The sequence below is a fragment of the Lonchura striata genome, chromosome 13, assembly GCF_046129695.1.
Source record: "Lonchura striata isolate bLonStr1 chromosome 13, bLonStr1.mat, whole genome shotgun sequence".
Classification (NCBI taxonomy): Eukaryota; Metazoa; Chordata; class Aves; order Passeriformes; family Estrildidae; genus Lonchura; species Lonchura striata.
In genome coordinates, this window is record NC_134615.1 from 22,935,798 (window position 1) to 22,953,534 (window position 17,737).

General features: G+C 66.6%; 3 protein-coding genes across 6 annotated transcripts; 2 read left to right on the top strand and 1 right to left on the bottom strand.

Moving 5' to 3' along the window:
* Positions 1 to 919: 919 nt before the first annotated feature.
* Positions 920 to 6,346, top strand: DEF8 (differentially expressed in FDCP 8 homolog). 2 transcript variants are annotated; one of them, XM_021526911.3, is made up of 12 exons: positions 920 to 1,028; positions 2,223 to 2,338; positions 2,455 to 2,537; positions 2,639 to 2,788; positions 2,985 to 3,126; positions 3,198 to 3,362; positions 3,746 to 3,873; positions 4,321 to 4,434; positions 4,842 to 4,922; positions 5,251 to 5,391; positions 5,489 to 5,598; positions 5,676 to 6,346. In XM_021526911.3, the coding sequence occupies exons 1-12, from the start codon at positions 1,012 to 1,014 to the stop codon at positions 5,776 to 5,778; spliced, it is 1,350 nt and encodes a 449-aa protein (XP_021382586.2). In that variant the 5' UTR covers positions 920 to 1,011; the 3' UTR covers positions 5,779 to 6,346. The 2 variants fall into 2 exon arrangements, with proteins under 2 accessions (XP_021382586.2, XP_021382587.2); XM_021526912.3 differs by having other exon boundaries at positions 4,845 to 4,922.
* Positions 6,347 to 6,681: 335 nt separating this feature from the next.
* On the bottom strand, positions 6,682 to 10,076 carry DBNDD1 (dysbindin domain containing 1). Of its 2 annotated transcripts, none has more exons than XM_021526917.1 (4): positions 9,992 to 10,076; positions 7,836 to 7,979; positions 7,298 to 7,438; positions 6,682 to 7,210 (listed from the first exon to the last, which is right to left on the bottom strand). In XM_021526917.1, exons 1-4 carry the CDS (start codon positions 10,020 to 10,022, stop codon positions 7,041 to 7,043), a joined length of 486 nt encoding a protein of 161 aa, XP_021382592.1. In that variant the 5' UTR covers positions 10,023 to 10,076; the 3' UTR covers positions 6,682 to 7,040. The 2 variants fall into 2 exon arrangements, with proteins under 2 accessions (XP_021382592.1, XP_021382591.1); XM_021526916.1 differs by lacking the exon at positions 9,992 to 10,076 and adding an exon at positions 8,880 to 8,932.
* A 614-nt stretch (positions 10,077 to 10,690) lies between these two features.
* Positions 10,691 to 17,735, top strand: DRC4 (dynein regulatory complex subunit 4). 2 transcript variants are annotated; one of them, XM_031505864.2, is made up of 12 exons: positions 10,691 to 10,761; positions 11,180 to 11,263; positions 12,554 to 12,751; positions 12,898 to 13,104; positions 13,415 to 13,469; positions 13,910 to 14,115; positions 14,320 to 14,487; positions 14,619 to 14,672; positions 14,787 to 14,873; positions 15,814 to 16,023; positions 17,060 to 17,125; positions 17,368 to 17,735. In XM_031505864.2, the coding sequence occupies exons 1-12, from the start codon at positions 10,759 to 10,761 to the stop codon at positions 17,515 to 17,517; spliced, it is 1,488 nt and encodes a 495-aa protein (XP_031361724.1). In that variant the 5' UTR covers positions 10,691 to 10,758; the 3' UTR covers positions 17,518 to 17,735. The 2 variants fall into 2 exon arrangements, with proteins under 2 accessions (XP_031361724.1, XP_021382585.1); XM_021526910.3 differs by lacking the exon at positions 14,619 to 14,672.
* Positions 17,736 to 17,737: the final 2 nt, after the last annotated feature.

The following is a 17,737-nucleotide window of genomic DNA, read 5'->3' on the forward strand; positions in this document are numbered from 1 at the left end:
GTCCAGGTGCCCCAGGCAGGCTGTGCCTTTGTCCCCACTGTCACCTTTCTCCATGCTCGGGGGTGTGGCCCTGTGCCAGGACACGGGTGGCCCTTTGTTCCCCAGTCTGAGGGGGTAGCACAGACCCCGAGGATGCCAGGGGTGTTTCCCCAGGCTGGGTGTGTGCCCAGTTGTGGAGGATTTGGGGCACTCCTGCATCTGAGTGCTCTGGCTTTGGAGGCCGTTGACCAGTAGGGCTGTGGGCTATAGGGACAGGGGGCTGTGGGGCTGGGGTCTGTGGGGACGGGGACAGTGAGGATGGGGACACTGGGGATGAAGGCTGTAGGGTGGACACAGTGGGGATGGAGGCTATGGGTTGTGGGGATGGGGGCTGTAGGGACAAGGTATGGTAGGGCTGGGGGCTCTGGGGCCGGGGCTGTAGGGCGGGCACGGTGCGGGTGTGGTGGTGGGGCTGGGGGGCTGTAGGGGTGTCCTGGTGCAAGTGTCACGGTGCGGGTGTCGCGGTGTGGGTGTCACGGTGCCGGTGTCACGGTGCGGGTGTGGCGGGGCGGGCTCGGTGCCGGTGTCGCGTTGCCGGTGTCACGGTGCCGGTGTCGCGGTGCGGGCTCGGTGCCGCTGTCGCGGTGCCGGTGTCGCGGTGCCGGTGTCGCGGTGCGGGCTCGGTGCCGCTGTCGCGGTGCCGGTGTCAGGGTGCCGGTGTCACGGTGCGGGCTCGGTGCCGGTGTCGCGGTGCCGGTGTCACGGTGCGGGCTCGGTGCCGGTGTCCCGGTGCCCGTGTCGCGGGGCGGCCCCGCCCGGCGCGGCGCGGTGCAGTGCGGTCTGCCGGCCGGCAGAGGGCAGCAGCACGCAGGGCGCGGGGGGCGTGGCCTGGCGGGGCGTGGCCTGGCGGGGGCGGGGCTTCGCGCGGCGGTGAGCGCGGCGGGGGCGCGGGGACGGGAGGGACCGGAGGGACCGGAGGGACCGGAGGGGACCGGAGGGGACCGGAGGGACAGCGGGGCCCTCGGGGCCGGGATGGGTGGACGGTACCGGTACGTGGTGCCCGTGGGCCGAAGCGGGCGGTGGCGGCGGGGCAGGGCGGGGGCCCGGGCGTGGGAGGCGGAGAGACGCGTCCGTCCGCGGGGACGGAGACGGGGACAGGAACGGGAACGGAGGCGGGGTATGGTGGCAGCACCGAGGTGTCGGGGGCGGTGCTGGGGTGTTGGTGCTTGTGACAGAATGCCGGTGCCGGTGTGTCGGTGCCAGTGCCGGTGTGTCGGTGTTTGTGGCCGGTGTGTCGGTGCCGGTGGCAGTGCTGGGTTTCTGTGGGTGTACCGGGGTGTCACTGGCAGTGACGAGGTGTCGGTGTGGGGGTGTCAGTGCCCATGGCAGGGTTCCAGCGTTGCTGTTGGAGTGTCGGTGCCACCCCCGGTGGGTGTACCGGGGTGTTGCTGATGGTGGGGAGGTGGCAGTGCTGAGGTGGCAGTGCCAGGGTGTTGGTGCCGGGGTGTCACTGCTGGTAACAAGCTGTTGCTGACAGTGTTGCTGGTGCTGGCATGTCAGTGCGGTGCTGGGACATCAGTGCTATGACAGGATGTTGGTGACAGTGTCGGTGCTGCTGAGGTGCTGCTATTGGTGCCTGTGATGGGGTGACTGTGCTGGTGCCAGGGCGTGGGTGCTGGTGATACAGTGCAAGTGCCTGTGACGGGGTGATGGTATTCAGGCTGCTGGTGATGGTGTTTGGGGTGCTGGTGCTGGTATTTAGGATGCTGGTGCTGGTATTTAGGATGCCGGTGCTGATATTTAAGGTGCCAGTGATGGTATCAGGGTGCTGGTGCTGGTATTTAGGATGCTGGTGCTGGTATTTAGGATGCTGGTGCTGGTATTTAGGATGCTGTGCTGATATTTAAGGTGCCAGTGATGGTATCAGGATGCTGGTGATGGTATTTGGGGTGCTGGTGATGGTATTTGGGGTGCTGGTGCTGGTATTTAGGATGCTGGTGCTGGTATTTAGGATGCTGGTGCTGGTATTTAGGATGCTGGTGCTGATATTTAAGGTGCCAGTGATGGTATCAGGATGCTGGTGATGGTATTTGAGGTGCTGGTGATGGTATCAGGGTGATGGTATTCAGGGTGCTGGTGCTGGTATTTTTTAGGGTAACGGTGCTGGTATTGGGGGTGCCTTGATGGTGCCAGTGGCAGTGCCAGGGTGCCGGGTCACTGAGGCCGTGCCCTCTGCCCGGCAGGACGGGGGCGATGGCGTCGGACGAGCGGCTGGCCCGCTTCCGCCAGGCACACCTGAACCCCTTCAACAAGAGCCCCGAGCAGCCGGAGCGCCCCGACGGAGAACCCCCTGCCCCAGGTGCTGCTGCCCCCCCCACGCCCTGCCCCACGGCGGGCTGGGCAGCCAGGCCAGCCCCCCACGGCACCCCCAGTTCTGGGGGTGGGTTCGGCCCCCCTGAGACCCCCCCTTTGCAGCCCAGCAGCCGGATCCCACCCCCGGGGACCCCGAGGGCGCCCTGGACCTGGGGCTGGCCGAGGACCACTTCTCCCGCCCCGTGGTGAGTGGGGAGGGGGTCGTGGGGATGGGGGCAGACGGGGGGCCCGGCTCACCCTCCTCCTCCTCCTCCTCCTCGTCCTCCTCCTGTGGCGGTGCTGGCAGGGGCTGATCCTGGCGTCGGACGTGCCGCAGCTGCGCCGCGCCATCGAGGAGTGCAAGCGGCTGATCCTGGCGCTGCCCGAGCACTCGGAGCGGCAGAAGGACGCCGTGGTCCGGCTCATCCACCTCCGCCTCAAGCTGCAGGAGCTGAAGGTGGGGCTGAGGCTGGAGCTGGGCCCAGAGGGGCTCTGTGGCTGATGCCCATCCCTGGAAGGTTGCACCTTAGAGCAACCTGGGATGGTGGAAGGTGTCCCCACCCCCGGCAGGGGATGGAATGGGACGGCCTTTAAGGTTCAACCCGAGCCATGCCGTGATTCTTTGGTTCTCTGACCCCCCTTTCCCCCTGCAGGACCCTGGTGAGGATGAGCCCAACATCCGCGTGGTCCTGGAGCATCGTTTCTACAAGGAGAAGAGTAAGAGCGTCAAGCAGATGTGTGACAAGTGCAGCACCATCATCTGGGGGCTCATCCAGACCTGGTACACCTGCACAGGTGGGTCTGGGACGCGCCCTCCACGTCCCTGCTTGCCCCATCCCCTCACTGACACCCGGCTGTGCCCCCAGGCTGCTACTACCGGTGCCACAGCAAGTGCCTGCCGCTGGTGAGCCGGCCCTGCGTGCGTGCCCAGGTGAGCCACCAGGCCGAGTACCAGCTCAGCATCTGCCCCGAGAGTGGGCTGGACAGCCAGGACTACCGCTGTGCCGAGTGCCGGGCCCCCATCTCCCTCCGTGAGCTGCTCCTGGGGGGCTGGGGGGCTCTGGGGGGCTTGAGGAAACCAGGCTGGGGGGCTGCAGGGGCTGGGGGGCTCTGTGGGGTTTGGGGGGTGTAGGGCTGGGGGGGTCATGAAGCTCTGTGGGACTGAAGGATGAGGATGAGGGGAGGTGGGAGCTTGTGGGGCCGAGCTCCCTCGGGGGGGCTCTGTGGGGCTGGGGGAGCTGCTGGGGCTGAAGGGCTGTGGGCTGGAAGCAGCTGCAGGTTTGGGCTGTGGGGGCTGGGAGTTCTGGGGATCTGGGGCGTCCCCAGGCGTTGCTGGGTCACGCACAGGGCGTGGGGCGAGCAGAGAGCAGGGCGGTGCCAGTGCCAGCCCCATGCCAGCCCTGTGCCACCGCAGGGGGGGTGCCCAGCGAGGCCCGGCAGTGCGACTACACCGGCCTCTACTACTGCTCCAGCTGCCACTGGAACGACCTGGCCGTGGTGCCCGCCCGTGCCATCCACAACTGGGACTTCGAGCCCCGCAAGGTGCCCCTGGCGTGGGGTGGGGGCACCCTGGGGTGTCACCAGAGTCCCTTGGGACAGTGGCCTTGGGTGAAGGCCAGCTGGGGGGCCATGTCCTTGTTCATGGGGGTCCCTGGGAGGTGCATCAGTGGGTAGAGGTGACTTGGGAGCTGCGTCCTTTGTCATGGGGGTCCCTGGGGACATGTCCCTTGGTAGAGGTCACTTGGGGGATCCCATCCTTGGTCTTGCATGTCCCCGGGGACCATGGCCTTGTGTAGATGTCACTTGGGGGACAACGCCCCTTGTCATGGAGGCCATGTCCCTGGTTATGGGGGTTGCTGGGCAAAGATCACTTGAGGGGAAGCCATGTCCCCAGGGCCGTGTCCCCAGGGCCGTGTCCCTGGCAGGGGTCAGTGGGCGGTGGCAGCAGGGCTGGCAGGTGCTGAGGGTGGCCCTGGTGGCGTTGGGCAGGTGTCACGGTGCAGCATGAGGTACCTGGCACTGATGGTGTCACGGCCGGTGCTGAAGCTGCGGGAGATCAACCCACTGCTCTTCAACTACGTGGAGGAGCTGGTGGAGATCCGGGTGAGTGCTGGGTGTGGGGAGGACACCCCACAAGGGCAGGGGACACCACAGAGGGCCTGTGCAGTGAGCAGGAGGGGGGACCCCAGTGGCACCCACTGGGTCCCACAGAGAAGAAGCAAGGTGGGGTGGGCAGTTTGGGGCAGAGGGTGCCCAGACTGTAACAGGGGTGAAAAAAGACCCAATCTGGTCTTTTTCTTGTCATGCTCCTGTCTCCATCCCATTAACAACCCTGTCCTCATCCTCATCGTCATCCTGCCCCTACCATTGCCCTTTTCCCTATGGTCCTATTCCTGTCCCCACCTCTGTTCCCGTTCCTGTCCCCATTGCTGTATTTGCATGCCATCCCTGTCCCCATTCCCATCCCGTTCCTGTCCCCATTCCCACCTCTGCCACCGTGTCCCCCGCAGAAGCTGCGCCAGGACATCCTGCTGATGAAGCCCTACTTCATCACCTGCAAGGAGGCGATGGAGGCGCGGCTGCTGCTGCAGGTCAGGCCTGGGGCCAGGGCCAGGCGTGGCAGTGGTGGCCACACCGTGGTGGCAGTCACACAGCAGTGACAGTCACACAGTGCTGGCAGTCACACAGTGCTGGCAGTCAGACAGTGGTGATGGTCACACCTTGGTGATGGTTACACCTTGGTGATAGTCAGACAGTGGTGACAGTCACACAGCAGTGGCAGTCACACAGCAGTGGCAGTCACACAGCGGTGGTGGTCACACCGTGGTGATGGTTACACTTTGGTGACAGTCAGTGTTGACAGTCACACAGCAGTGACAGTCACACAGGGTGACAGTCCCAGTGCCCGTTTGCCCGCAGCTGCAGGACCGGCAGCACTTTGTGGAGAACGACGAGATGTACTCGCTGCAGGACCTGATCGACATCGAGGCCGGGCGCCTCGGCTGCTCCCTCACCGAGATCCACACGCTCTTTGCCAAGCACATCAAGCTGGACTGCGAGGTGAGCCCATGCTGGGGGGCAGAGCCGTGGGGAGACCCCCGTGGGGCCAGCAGAGGGCTGGCAGGGTCACCGTGGTCACCTGCTGCTGCTCCCCCAGCGATGCCAGGCCAAGGGCTTCGTCTGTGAGCTGTGCCGGGAGGGCGACGTGCTCTTCCCCTTCGACAGCCACACCTCGGTCTGCGCCGACTGCTCGGCCGTCTTCCACAGGTACCGACACGCTGGGGCGGGACGTGGGGACGTGGGGGTGGCAGGGGGTGACCCAACACTGTCCCCACCCTCCCCAGGGACTGCTACTACGACAACTCCACCACCTGCCCCCGGTGCGCCCGGCTGAGCCTGCGGAAGCAATCCTTGTTCCAGGACTCCGGCACGGAGGCGGAGCCCTGAGGGGGGGTCTGGCCCCATTGTGGGGTCTCAGGCCCAAGACTGCCCCCCACTCTCCACGGGGCTCTGGGATGGACACAATCAGCCCAGTGGTGGCTTGGGGACTGGGGTGGCCCTGGCTCTGGGATCCTCTGCTCATGGACATGGCAGCGCTGCCGGGAGGGAACCGCTGCTGGACCCCAGCCACTGCCGGGAGCGTGGAGAGCCTCACCGGAGGGGCCAGGATGGGGTTAACGGATCCGGGAAAGGCCCACAGCGGCTCCTGCCCTCCCTGCCGGAACCGGGCTGCGGGCCGGGATGGGCGCAGGCCGGGGCCGGCGCTGCCCTGTCCTGCAGTGACGGTGACAGTGACAGGAACTCAGCCCCGGCACCGGGACGGGACCGAGTCCCTCCCACACACGATACTGGGCTCTGGTCCCTCCCCGGCCCACGGCACCGCCGTTACCGGGGCCGAGCCCCGGCGGGGATGCTGCGGGATCTTCCCCGGGCTGGGGCGGGCGCGGGGTGGAGCCGCTGCCTCCCTTCTCCCCGCTGGTTCCTGTAGCATTAACGAGCCTCTCTGCACAACCCAGCACTCGTGTCCCTGCTTCGGGCGGCGGCGGGGGCACCGGGGGCACGGGCGGAATGTGCGAATGCGCGGGGGTGGCAGCTCGGGAGCTCCCGCCGAGGCTGGGGCTGCCGGGGGGAGCACCGGCACCGGGCCGGCCCCGGGCCGGCGCCGCCCGGGGAATAGAATTGCGCTGCGCGACGTTGTCGGGGATGTGCCGGTGTCCCGCCCATCGAGAGTGGCCGCGGCCACGCCGCCCCGGTACCCGGTGGAGCCGGGCACCCCCCTTCCCAAGGTGTTCCGTGCCCCCGGCTCCTCCCGCTCCCCCACGCGGCGGCGCAGACGGGCAGAGGCCGGCGGTGGGTCGGTCGGTCGGTTTTACCGGATCACAGCACTGCTACATCAGAACCGGGCGGGCACCGGCACCGGCCGCGCTCCATCGGGCCGCGCGGAGCCGTGCGACCCGTCCCGTCCTGCCCCATCCGCCGCTCCCGGTAACCGAGGCCGTGCCGCTCCCGGGGGCCGGCGGGGCCGGCCCGGTTTTCCCCCGGGGCCGCGGGCCACCGGCTGAGGGCAGCCCGGTACGTCCCCGCCGCGGGGCTGGGGCCGCCTCTGCCCTCCGGGCGGGCTAACGGGAGTCCTGCGCCCGGGGACGGGCTCCATCGGTACCGACGGGACCAGCACCGGCGTATCCCGGTGTCCCCGGCGGCTTTGGTCCCTACGGCTCCCGCGGGCGCTCGGCGGGCAGGAAGGCGTCCGGGGGTCCCGGGGGTCCCGGCGGCAGCTCGGGGTCACTCAGGTGCTTCTTGTCCCGGCCCTGCTCCCGGGCGCGGGTCCAGGAGGGCGAGCGCAGGTACCCGGCCCGCGGCGCCGCCGGCGGCTGCAGCCCTGCGGGACGCACGGCCGGGGGGCCGGTCAGCGCCGCACCGGCACGGGCGGACAGGCCGGGACCGGCGGCCCCGGACCCCCGCTCACCGCCGGGCGTCTCTCCGGCCGCGTTCTCCTCGTCGGAGTCGGCGAAGACCTCGGCCAGCTCCTGGTCTGACATATCCGTCAACTCCGTCAGGTCCAGCAGGTCGAAGTGCACCTCCAGCGAAGACACGCTGCTCAGGGGCTCTGCGGGCACCGCCAGGGCTGGGGACCCACCGCTGTCCCCACTGGGGGAGGCGGGGGTCTGCTGCTTGGGGAGCTGGGGGCGGGGGGACCCCTCATAGAGGGACTTGAGGGGCGACCGTGACTGGCTGGGGGCTAGCAGGGGACCCTAGGGGTGTCGGGACCCCAGGGACAGGCAGGAGACCCCAGGCGATGACAGAAGACTGGGGACGGGCAGGACACCCCAAGGGCCGGCGGAGGACACTCGGGGATGGGCAGGAAACCGCGGAGCAGACCCGAGGTGCTGGGGACAGGCAGGTGATGCTATGGGCAGGAGACATCCCAGGGACAAAGCAGGGGACCTCAGGGACAGGCGGGGATGGCAGGGACAGGAGGGACCCCAGCTCGGGGCCTCACTCACGTCGGCGCTCGGTGACCTGCAGCAGGCCGGCGCTGGGGATGGGGATGCCCCCCTGCTCCTCGGGGACTCGGGGGGTCTCCTGGGCCGGCCCGTGCGTGGGGGTCCCTGCGGGGCGCTCCGGGACCAGCGGCTCCTTGCCAAGCTCTGTCACATCAGCACCTTCCGTGTCAGCGAGGGCAGCTCCTTTTGGGGCCCCCGGCGCTCGCGGGGTGCCCAGCTAAGGGGCTGGGGACAGCAGGAGCCCCGGGGAGGAGCGGGGGGCGGGCAGAGCTGCCCGAGACCCTCGTGTCGGAAGCTGGCAGCCCCCGCCCCGCGCCCCCCTCCCCGCGCAGCCCCTTTGTGTCGGCGAGACAAAGCGCAGGCTGTGCGGGGCCGGACAAGGGCGGATTGTGCTGGGACTGGCCCCGCGAAGGGCCGCAGGGACCAGGCGGCCGTGGCACACGGCCACGGCCCTGGCACAGCCCGTGGCACACGGTGGTGGCACAGCCCGAGGCTGTGGCTGTGTCTCGGGGCACTGGGGCTGGGAGGAGGCTCTGTGTGCCCAGGGCAGCGCGGGGGACACAGCACCCTGTCCCCTGTCCCCGTGAGTGCCAGTGCCCTGGCAGCACGTGCCACCGCCAAACCATGCCACCACTGAGCTACCGGGTGACACGGCACAGGGGTGGGCATCGCCCCCCTCCCACCAGGATGGTGACAGCGGGGCACGGTCAGAGACCTCCAACCCAACGGGGAAAGGGATTTTCCTGCTGCTGGCGGGCAGAGCGGCGGGACAGCGGCGGGACAGCAGGGGACAGCAGGGGACAGCAGCCCTCTGCCCCCGCGGGGGGATCAGGCACCCCGCGCTCACGGTGCGTTCCCCCGGGCCGGGAAAGGGGGTCCTCACCGCGCTCCAGAGCAGAGCAGATCCCCCGGGGCGGACACGGGGGCTGCCTGCCCTTGCCCGCTGCCGCCGCCGTGCCCCGCGCGGTGCCCGGCCCCGGTGGGTGCCACTGTGCCGTGTCACCGTAAGGAGCACGGCCCCTGCCCGCACACGCCCGCACGCACCAGGGCGCTGGTCCCGGCTGCAGAATTCCCCTCTGGCCTCCGCCTGCATGGTCCCGCCGCGCCACCGGCCGCGCCACCGGCAGTGCCACCGGCAGTGTCACCGGCCGCGCCGCCCGCTCCGGCCTGGGCTCACCGGCTGCCTGGCGGGAGCGGGGCCGGATCAGGGATCTCCCCCGCACGCCGTGTGCTGACTCACGGCAACCGCAGAGCCGGGCAGCCGCCGGTACCGGCACCCCACGGCCCCGGGCACCCCACGGCGCCCGCAGCCCGCCCCGGCGGCACTGTCCCCCCACGGGCCCGGTGTCCCGCCGCTCCCCCGGTGCCGCGGCCGGGGCTGCCCCGTGCCGGCGGCTACGGCACAGCCGTGGGCGGGCCACACGCGGGAGGGACGGGCGTGCAGGGCAGCTCGGGCACCGCCTCTGGAGCCAGGTGCAGCCCCCCCAGAATTCTGGGCCCCCTCAGCTGCAGCAGCGCAGCCACCTCCCGGTCCCCGAGCCCCGCCGCACACCGGCGCTGCCAGCGCTGTGCGGGATGGCTGCGAGGCACCCGCTGCTCCCCGCGTCCCCGGGGCACCCCAGGGTGCCTGCACGTCCTGCGAGCACCCTACCGCTCCTCTACACCCCCGGGCACCCCGCTGTGCCCCCGCAGTCCCCGGGCACCCCGTGGCAAGTCCAAGTCCCCGGTGCCCGCCCCTGCTCCGCCTGGCCACACGGCCACCCCACTGCCCCCCCCGGTCACCGCACTGCACCCCCACCTCCTGCGAGCTGCCCCCCAAGTCCCCGGGGCGCTCCAGGGCTCCCTCCGACCCCTGAACACCCCCGTGTCCCCCCAACATTCCCTGGGTACCCCGCTGCTCTCTCCCTCCATCCCCGGCTCTCCCTGCACAGAACCCCCGCGATGTCCTGCCCGCGCCCCCCCAAATCCCCGTCCCCCTGCAGCCGGGCACCCCCAGCTCGGCCCCACGCCCCCTTTGCGCCCCTTTGCGCCCCCCGAGCAGCTCTTCCCGTGGCACCCCCGCCCTACATCTCCCCGCCCGCCCCGCGGGGCCCGGCCCGGTTCCACGGTGATGGGCGTGCCGGTCCGAGCCTCCCCGCTCTGCTCCCCGCCCTCACCTCCGGTGGCGACCGCCGCCGGAGCCGCCATGGGCCGGGGTCGGGGCTGATGCCGGTGCCGGTGCCGGTCCGGTGCTGGGCGGGCCCGGTGCCAGCCCGCAGCCCGCACGGTCCTGCCCGCCGCGGCGGGGGCGGGGACACCGGGGGCGGGGACACGGGGATGGGAGGAGCCGAGGGGCGGGAGCACCGGGGGGACGGGAGAGGGCGCGGAGGGGACCGGGAAGAGCCGGGGGGGGAGCACGGGGACCGGGGGTGCAGCGGGGACCGGGGGATGCGGGAGCTGAGCCGGGGGACTGCAGCTGTGGGGACCGCCCCGGTCACAGCGGTGGGCTCGGGGCTGGAGGAGCCGGGGCCGGGCACAACGGGACCCCCTGGGTTTGTCCCTCCAGTGCTCCCCGAACTTCCCCGCCCTCCCGGTTTCCCCCGAACCGCTCGGTTCCCCCGGTCGCCCCGTTCCCTCACACCGCCCCCCGCCGCTTCCTCCCCGCCCGGTCCCTGCGATGTCCCCCCGCTCCTTCCCGGTGTCCCCTCCCGGTCCCCTCCCGGTCCCTCCCGGTCCCTCCCGGTCCCTCCCGGTCCCTCCCGGTTCCTCCCGGTCCCTCCCGGTCCCTCCCGGTCCCTCCCGGTCTCTCCGGCCCCGCCCCCGTTGCCATGGCGGGGCGGGGCGTTGCTAGGGGCGTGTCTTCACCCCGCGCCGCTCTCGCGAGATCTCGCTGCTCTCTCGCGGGATCTGCCGTCCGTTGCCCGGAGACGCCGGCGCCGCCGCCATGGTGAGAGCGGAGCCGGGACCGGGCCAGGACCTGGCCGGGGGGGAGAACCGGGGCCGGGGGCAGAGCTGCGAGGTCCGGCAGCGGGGCTGTGCAGGCAGGGGAGGGCGGTGGAACCCCGCGCTCCCATGTCTGCCAGCCCCGTCCTGTGCCGGCCCGCTCCCGGTGCGGAGCCGCCCGGTGCCGTGCCCGGTGCCGTGCCCGGTGCTGCGGTGATGCCGCTCAGGCGTTCCTTTGGGTACGGGCGTTTTGTGCCCAGGGCTTCACGGAGCTGAGTCGGCAGTGGCAGCGCACGAGTCTCTCGCAGGCCGCTCCCGGTGTCGCCGTTGTCCCCGGTCCGTGCCGGGGGAGCCGCGATGCTCGGGGCGTGCACGGTTCCTCCTCGCTCCTTCACCTGCCGTGCTTGGCTTTCTGTCCTCAGGCACCCAAAAAGAAAGCGGGGAAAGGGCGCAGAGGCCCGGCGGTGGTGGATGGCCTGGCCCCGGAGGACATGAGCAGGGAGGAGGTGAGCGGGGCCCGGGGAGGACGGGAGGGACAGCCGGGGCCCCCGGCGTGGCGCCGGGCCCGGCTCCGGGGACAGCGGCTGCACGGGGTGACGGGCCCGGCAGCCGGGCTGTGCCACCGGGGCCGCCGGTTCCTGCTGTTGTGGCAAGGAGCAGGCTCCTCATCCTCCCTCTGCGCTCCAGCCCTGTGTTCTGGGTGCTGCCAGGGCCGTACCCGGAATCTTGGAGCCCCTCAGGACAAGAAAGAGGGGCTGGAGCAGGCCCAGAGAAGGGAGTGAAGCTGGGGAAGGGTCCAGAGGACAAGGAGGGGCTGAGGGAGCTGGGAAGGGGCTCAGCCTGGAGCAAAGGAGCTTCAGGGGGGACCTTGTGGCTCTGCACAGCTCCTGACAGGAGGGGACAGCCGGGGGGTCGGGCTCTGCTCCAGGAACAGGGACAGGAGGAGAGGGAACAGCTCAGGCTGGGCCAGGGCAGGCTGAAGTTGGGTATTGGGAAAATGTCTTCTGGAAAAGGTTGTCCAGCCCTGGCCCAGGCTGCCTAGGGCAGGGGTGTAGTCCCCATCCCTGGAGGAATTTAGGAGTCGTGTGGATGTGGCACTTGGGGACCTGCTGGAGAAACAGTTAAACTTGATTTTAGAGGCTTTTCCAACTCAAACAATTCCATGAGCCAGAAGTATCCGAGCACCTGAGTGTTGTGACAGGTAGAAGAATTATAAAAGAAAGGCCTCATAAAACCAGGCCTGCTCTGTTAAACTAAAGGTGTGCAGCTAGTACTTTGCAAGTTCCCATGCGAAAACAAACTCGGAATGAATAGTTTGCTAACATAACAGCCTATTCTTGGGTGAAAAATAAGTGCACCTGCATAAACATTAGATCTATTCCATGACAGCCCACAAAAGAAAAATGCAAACAGCCTGAACCTTAGTTCATACACACAAATCACCTTCTGACCAATAAACAAAGTGGTAAGAAAACTACCACTAGTAGATATTGCACATGAGATCTGTGAAAATAGTATGAAATGAGTTATGTGAATAAAGACTGGGCTTTTCCTACATGAAGAAAATGGAGCCTCTCTCATTTTATTCCAATACCTGAGAATGCTGTTACCCTGCCAGGCAGAGCCCCATCCTGGGCAGATGAGCTTTTGTGACTGCTTTTCCAGAAGCTGCTGGGTTGGTCAGGGACCTGCACAGCTCCACAGCGGTGACAGCCACCACGTCCTGCGGGTTTGGGGCGTGGAGTGTCCGAGGGCACTGCCCAAGGCCTCCCTGCCCCCTTGCCTTGCCTTCACAGCTGCTGGAGCACATGGCGCGCCTCCGGCAGGAGCTGGAGCGGGAGCGGCAGGAGCGGAACTCCTTCCAGCTGGAGTGTAGCAGGATCCAGAGCTTCTGGGAGATCACTCGCCGCGAGCTGGAGGAGAGCAAGGCGGAGCTGCGGAACCGGGACCGCCAGATGGAGGAGGCGGAGGAGCGGCACCAGCTGGAGATCAAGGTGGGGCTGGAGGGCTGCAGGTGAGGCCTGGGCAGCTCTGAGGAGGAGAGGAGGAGGAGCTGGGCGGGATGTGATCCAGGAATGTCTCACCAGCATCCCTGGTGACTCCTGCTGAGCCCCTCGCCCGGTCTCTGGCCTGTCCTCAGGTGTACAAGCAGAAGGTGAAGCACCTGTTGCACGAGCAGCAGGAGAACCTGACGGAGCTGAAGGCAGAGGGAGTCCTGTCCCTGAGGCGGGCCCAGAAGGATCACTGGGACCAGGAGCAGGAGCTGTGGAAAGAGAAGCGCTCTTTGAACATAAAGCTGAAGGGGCAGGAGTTGGCCAATGAGGCAGCCATTACAAACCTCTGCCTGGTATGTCCCTGGCTAGGCTGGAGCCTCCTGTGAGGTGCCTCATCCCCAGCGTGGGAGCACGGGGGGGATCTTGCCTCCCTGACTCTCTGTGGGGTGAGATGGGATTTCTGGTGCTGGAATGGGGAGAAGGGATTCCTGGGTGACCCCTCTCCCACAGTGGGGAGCTGTGAGAGCAGCTGGAGAACCCACAAGCCACTGTTTGCATCAACGTGGGATCAGAATCCTTTCCCAAACAGCAGGGGGGAATCCCTGGGCATGGGCTGGCTTGGGATTTGGTTGTTTCTTCCAACACGGAGTTTCTTCCTCACAGAAACATGAGGAGGAGATGGCCCAGCTACGCAGCAACTTTGAGCTGCAGACCAAAGGTGAGGGCATGAGGCAGATCCCACAGGATCATGACAGGGAGAGCTGCTTCTGGTTCCCAAGCAGCACCTTGAGCACATGGGGGCAGGTTCTCCCCAGGTCTGGCCATTTTCCCCTTCCCTGTTCTGGTCATTTTTCCCGTCCCTGTTCTGGCCATTTTTTCCTCCCACTTCTGGTCAGCTTCCCACACCTTTTGGCTGATCTCCCCCACTCAAGGTTCTGGCCAGTTTTCCCCACAAGTTCCAGCTGGTTTTCCTCCCCAGATCAGTCTAGTTTGCCTTTTAGTTCTGGCTGTTCCCTCCCAATTCCAGCTGGTCCCAACCCACACAGTTTTGGCAAGCATTCCCTCAGTTTTGGCTGTTTTTTCTCCCTCCCCCATTCTGGTCACTTTTCCTCCTCAGTTTCAGCCAGTTCTTCCCCAGCTCTGACAATTTTCCCCCAGAGATGGAGGCCAAGTACACCAGGAAGATGCAGGCACTGCGGGATGAGATGGACCTGCGGAGGAAGACGGAGATCCATGAGCTGGAGGAGAGGAAGAACACCCAGATCAGCGAGCTGATGGGGAACCACGAGGGGGCTTTTGGTGCCATCAAGAACTACTACAACGATATCACCGCCAAAAACCTGACACTCATCAAGCTCCTGAAGGTATTGCCCGTCCCTGTGTCACCCCTCCACCCAGGCACTGCTCCTGCCAGGGTGTCAGCTGGGTCTGGCGGTGCCCAGCTGTCAATGTGGGTGCTGCTGGTGGCCTGTACCCTGGCACACGAGTGGGGAGGGTGTCCTGAGGGTGTGGGGCACTCTGAGGGGCTGGGCAGCTCCACGAAGCAGCACTGGTGTTCCCAAGAACAGGAGCAGGTGGAAGACCTGAGGAAGAAGGAGACTGTCCTGGAGAAGGAGAAGGCAGACGTGCTGCGCGAGAACAAGGGGCTGGCAGAGCCGCTGCAGGAGGCCCAGGGGCTGGTGGCTGAGCTGCAAAAGAAGTTGGTTCACTACCACAGGGACAAGGAGGCCCTGATGGTCAGTGGCTAGCCCTGTCCTTTCATGGGCTCTTTCCTGGAGCGAAAACACTCATCTCTGCCCCTTGGTGTGCTGTGATTGCTGGGCAAAGCAAGTCGTGTTCTGCTTACTGTGTATTTGTGGGATCTCAGGTGGGGATCCAAAGAGAGACTGGAAGGGAGATCAGCCCCACTGCAGGGCGTTTGGTGTGAGTGCTGCCTGGTTTTCTCTCTGCTGCTCACTCTCCTCCCTTCCCAGAACACATCTCCAACACTTCCCAGACAATCCTGTGCTCTTTAACCCTCCCTTCCCGTTCACAGAACTCCAAAGCCCATCTGAAAATCACCCAGAAGGAACTGAAGGACCTTCAGTGGGAACACGAGGTGCTGGAGCAGCGGTTCAGTAAGGTGAGACCTGCAGGCAGAGCTGTGCATCCCATTCCCTCTCCAAACCTTTCCAAACCCTCTGCAGAGGACAGGGCGTGGGGCTCAGCAGAGGCTGTGCTTAGCCCAGGGCTTTGCAAAGCTAATCCAGAGTCGGGTGAGAAGCGCTGCTCCCAGCAAAGCTGCTCCCAGCAAAGCTGCTCGCAGCTCCAGCCTCTCCCACGGTCAGCAGACAGGCCTGGCCTTGTCCTTTGCTGAGCAATCATGCACGCTGCAGCGGGGCCCCGGGCTGCGTGGGGCAGAGCTGGGACAGGGGGCATTGCCACAGCCCCTCCTTCTGCCCTGTGCCAGGGTTGCTCCCTCCCGTGCTGGGGTGCTCGGGAAGAGCCCTGCAGAGTAGTGCTCCCCCCACTAACCCAGATAAATCTTCCGAGGCAGGAGAGAGCTCATTTGCAATTCGTAGAAATCCCCAGGAATATGAACATTGATCCGAGGCCTCATTAACAATCCATCATTAAGACAGCGCCAGATTCAGAGCGTTCAGAAATAGGCTTTGGAGGAGAGACTGTGTCCTAATTAGGACACTTATTAACTAGCTGTAAGCCAAGGACTGCTGCCAGCTGTGGGGATGAGAGGAGAGACCCCCGTGTGCCGGGGGCCCTCGCTGGGGTCTGAACGAGTGCTGCAGGGAGCCATGGGGGCATTCCATGCCTGCAGGGGAGGAGGAGGAGGAGGGAGAAGCGCAGGTGCTGCACCATGGAGGGAGGGAGGGAGGGAAGAAGGGAGGGGGGGAAGCTGTGGCGCAGCACCTGCCTTCCCTGTGGGCTGCAGGTGCCCTGGGGAACGGCCGGGCCGAGCTGCTGGACCAGTTTTGTGCCGTGTTGGTGCTCCACACCACTGTGCAGACCCCCGTGTCCCCTGGGGTCCCGAGGGTGCTGTGACACTGTGCTGCCTCCCGGAGCAGGTCCAGGAAGAGCGAGACGACCTCTATCAGAAGTTCACTATAGCCATTAACGAGGTGCAGCAAAAAACGGGGTTCAAGAACCTGCTCCTGGAGCGGAAGTTGCACGGACTCCTCACCCTCCTGGAGCAGAAGGAGGTGGAGCTCAACGAGGTCGTTGCAGCCTCCAACCTCGACCCCAGCGCTCTCTCCTTAGTCTCGCAGAAGCTGGAGGTACTGGGGCCCGGCGAGGGCTGGATTTGGGGGGCAGAGCCCACTGTGGGGTGCCCGCTGCCCCTGGAAAGCGCCAGTCCCCATCCTACATGGCTGTAGGTGGCAGGTGGCACGTCACTGGTTCCCAGCACTTCAGGGCCACGTGTAGTGCCGCGGGGCACTCGGCTCTGCCTCGGGAGCGGGGCGCGTGGGTGTCGGAGTTTGGCACTGATCTGTCCCTCAGGTGGGGCCTGTTCTGAGGAGCATGGCCGCAGGCTCCATGGCACTGCCACACAGCCAGCTGACTGCCAGCCTGTCCAGTGGCACCCAGGGGCTGTGTGCAGGGGGGGCTGCACCTGGTGAGCCTCGCTTGGCCATGGGGACGGCGCAGACAGGATCCTGGGGCTCTGCGGTGTCTGCCGTGCTAAAAATACCTCTGCAGAGAGCCTGGAGACCCACATTCCTGCTGCAGCTGGAGCCAGGGAGCAGCGCTCGCTGCGGGTTGGGCACAGACACAGGGAACGAGGGCTCCGCCACCTGGTGCCCTCCCGCTTGTCCCCAGCCAGGTCCCTGCTGCAGGGGGAGTCAGGGAAGCTCTGGGGTGCTCTGGGATGCATACCAGACCTATGGGACAGGCAGCGGATGTGTCACCTCCCAGCAGGTGGAAGGAAAACACATTCCTGGGATGGCCTCACTGGCGTCGGGCTCTGCTGCAGCTGCTGGGGTCGCTGAATTCCTCCTCTCAGCTGCCTCGGGGAGCCTGGCTCCCTGTAATTCCCGCGGTGCCGCGGCGGCAGGGTGGTGCTGCTGGAGCAGGTGCTGCCAGCACTCCCCACGCGGCCGGGCAGACCGGGATGGCTGTGGTGTTCATCCCTGTCCCTGCCCGGGGCTGGCTGTCCCTGGCAGTGCCACTCAGAGGGGGCAGGGTGGTGGCCACATGCCAGGCCGTGCTCACAGCAGCTCCTCCGTGTGCTCTGCCACGCCACACCCGCTGGTGGCACGGCCAGCGTGTCCCCAGGGCTGGGCAGCGCAGCCTCAGCCCAATCTCCCCTTGCAGGATGCGCTCAATTCCAAGAATGCCACCATCCAGGACCTGCAGCTCCAGCTGGCCAGAGTCTGCAAGGTAGGGGCAGGGAGGAATCCTGGACAGGTTTAAGAGCCATGTGGATGTGGCACTTGGGGACAGGGGTCAGTGCCAGCCTTGGCGCTGCTGGGGGACCCGTTGGACTCGGTGAGCTTAGAGGCATTTCCAACCCAAACGATTCTGTGACTCCATGGCTTTGGCTCAGGGTTGGAAATGAGCCTGGGGGTGCAGGGAGCTCTCCTCTGCTGACAGAGGGGCTGACAGGGAGCCTTTCCTCACAGGCACACAACGACATGCTGCAGACCTTCGAGGCAAAGCTGACAGCCTTTGGCATCCCCCTGGACAACCTGGGTTTCCAGCCACTGTCCTTCCCCTTCCCGGGGCAGGAACTGGGGCAGGGCCCTGCTGGACTCGTTTCAGTGCCCACCTGATGCTGGCAGCACTGAGGGTCCCACTGGCACACTGGCAGTGGGGCTGTGCTCTTTTCCTGCTCCGTGTCTTTTTACAGACCCCCGTGAGCATCTTCAGGAGCCTCTCCTCCCACGGGGAGCCACAGCTGGAGGGGTCCAGGCATCTCACCCACCCCACCAGGCTGCCCCTGGGGCTACCTCTGTTCCCACAAAAGTGGAAGGAGATTTTTTGAGACAAACG

Bases quoted from the DNA above. Each gene is read 5' to 3' on its own strand.
- DBNDD1 (XM_021526916.1), bottom strand. From the start codon at position 8,928: ATGCAGGCGGAGGCCAGAGGGGAATTCTGCAGCCGGGACCAGCGCCCT. The intron at 7,980-8,879 runs GTGCGTGCGGGC...CTGATGTGACAG, and splicing joins CAGCCGGGACCAGCGCCCTG to AGCTTGGCAAGGAGCCGCTG. The intron at 7,211-7,297 runs GTGAGCGGGGGT...TGCGTCCCGCAG, and splicing joins GGCCGGAGAGACGCCCGGCG to GGCTGCAGCCGCCGGCGGCG.
- DRC4 (XM_031505864.2), top strand. The intron at 13,470-13,909 runs GTGAGGGCATGA...ATTTTCCCCCAG, and splicing joins CTTTGAGCTGCAGACCAAAG to AGATGGAGGCCAAGTACACC. The intron at 14,116-14,319 runs GTATTGCCCGTC...TCCCAAGAACAG, and splicing joins CACTCATCAAGCTCCTGAAG to GAGCAGGTGGAAGACCTGAG.
- DEF8 (XM_021526911.3), top strand. The intron at 3,127-3,197 runs GTGGGTCTGGGA...CTGTGCCCCCAG, and splicing joins GACCTGGTACACCTGCACAG to GCTGCTACTACCGGTGCCAC. The intron at 3,363-3,745 runs GTGAGCTGCTCC...GTGCCACCGCAG, and splicing joins CCGGGCCCCCATCTCCCTCC to GGGGGGTGCCCAGCGAGGCC.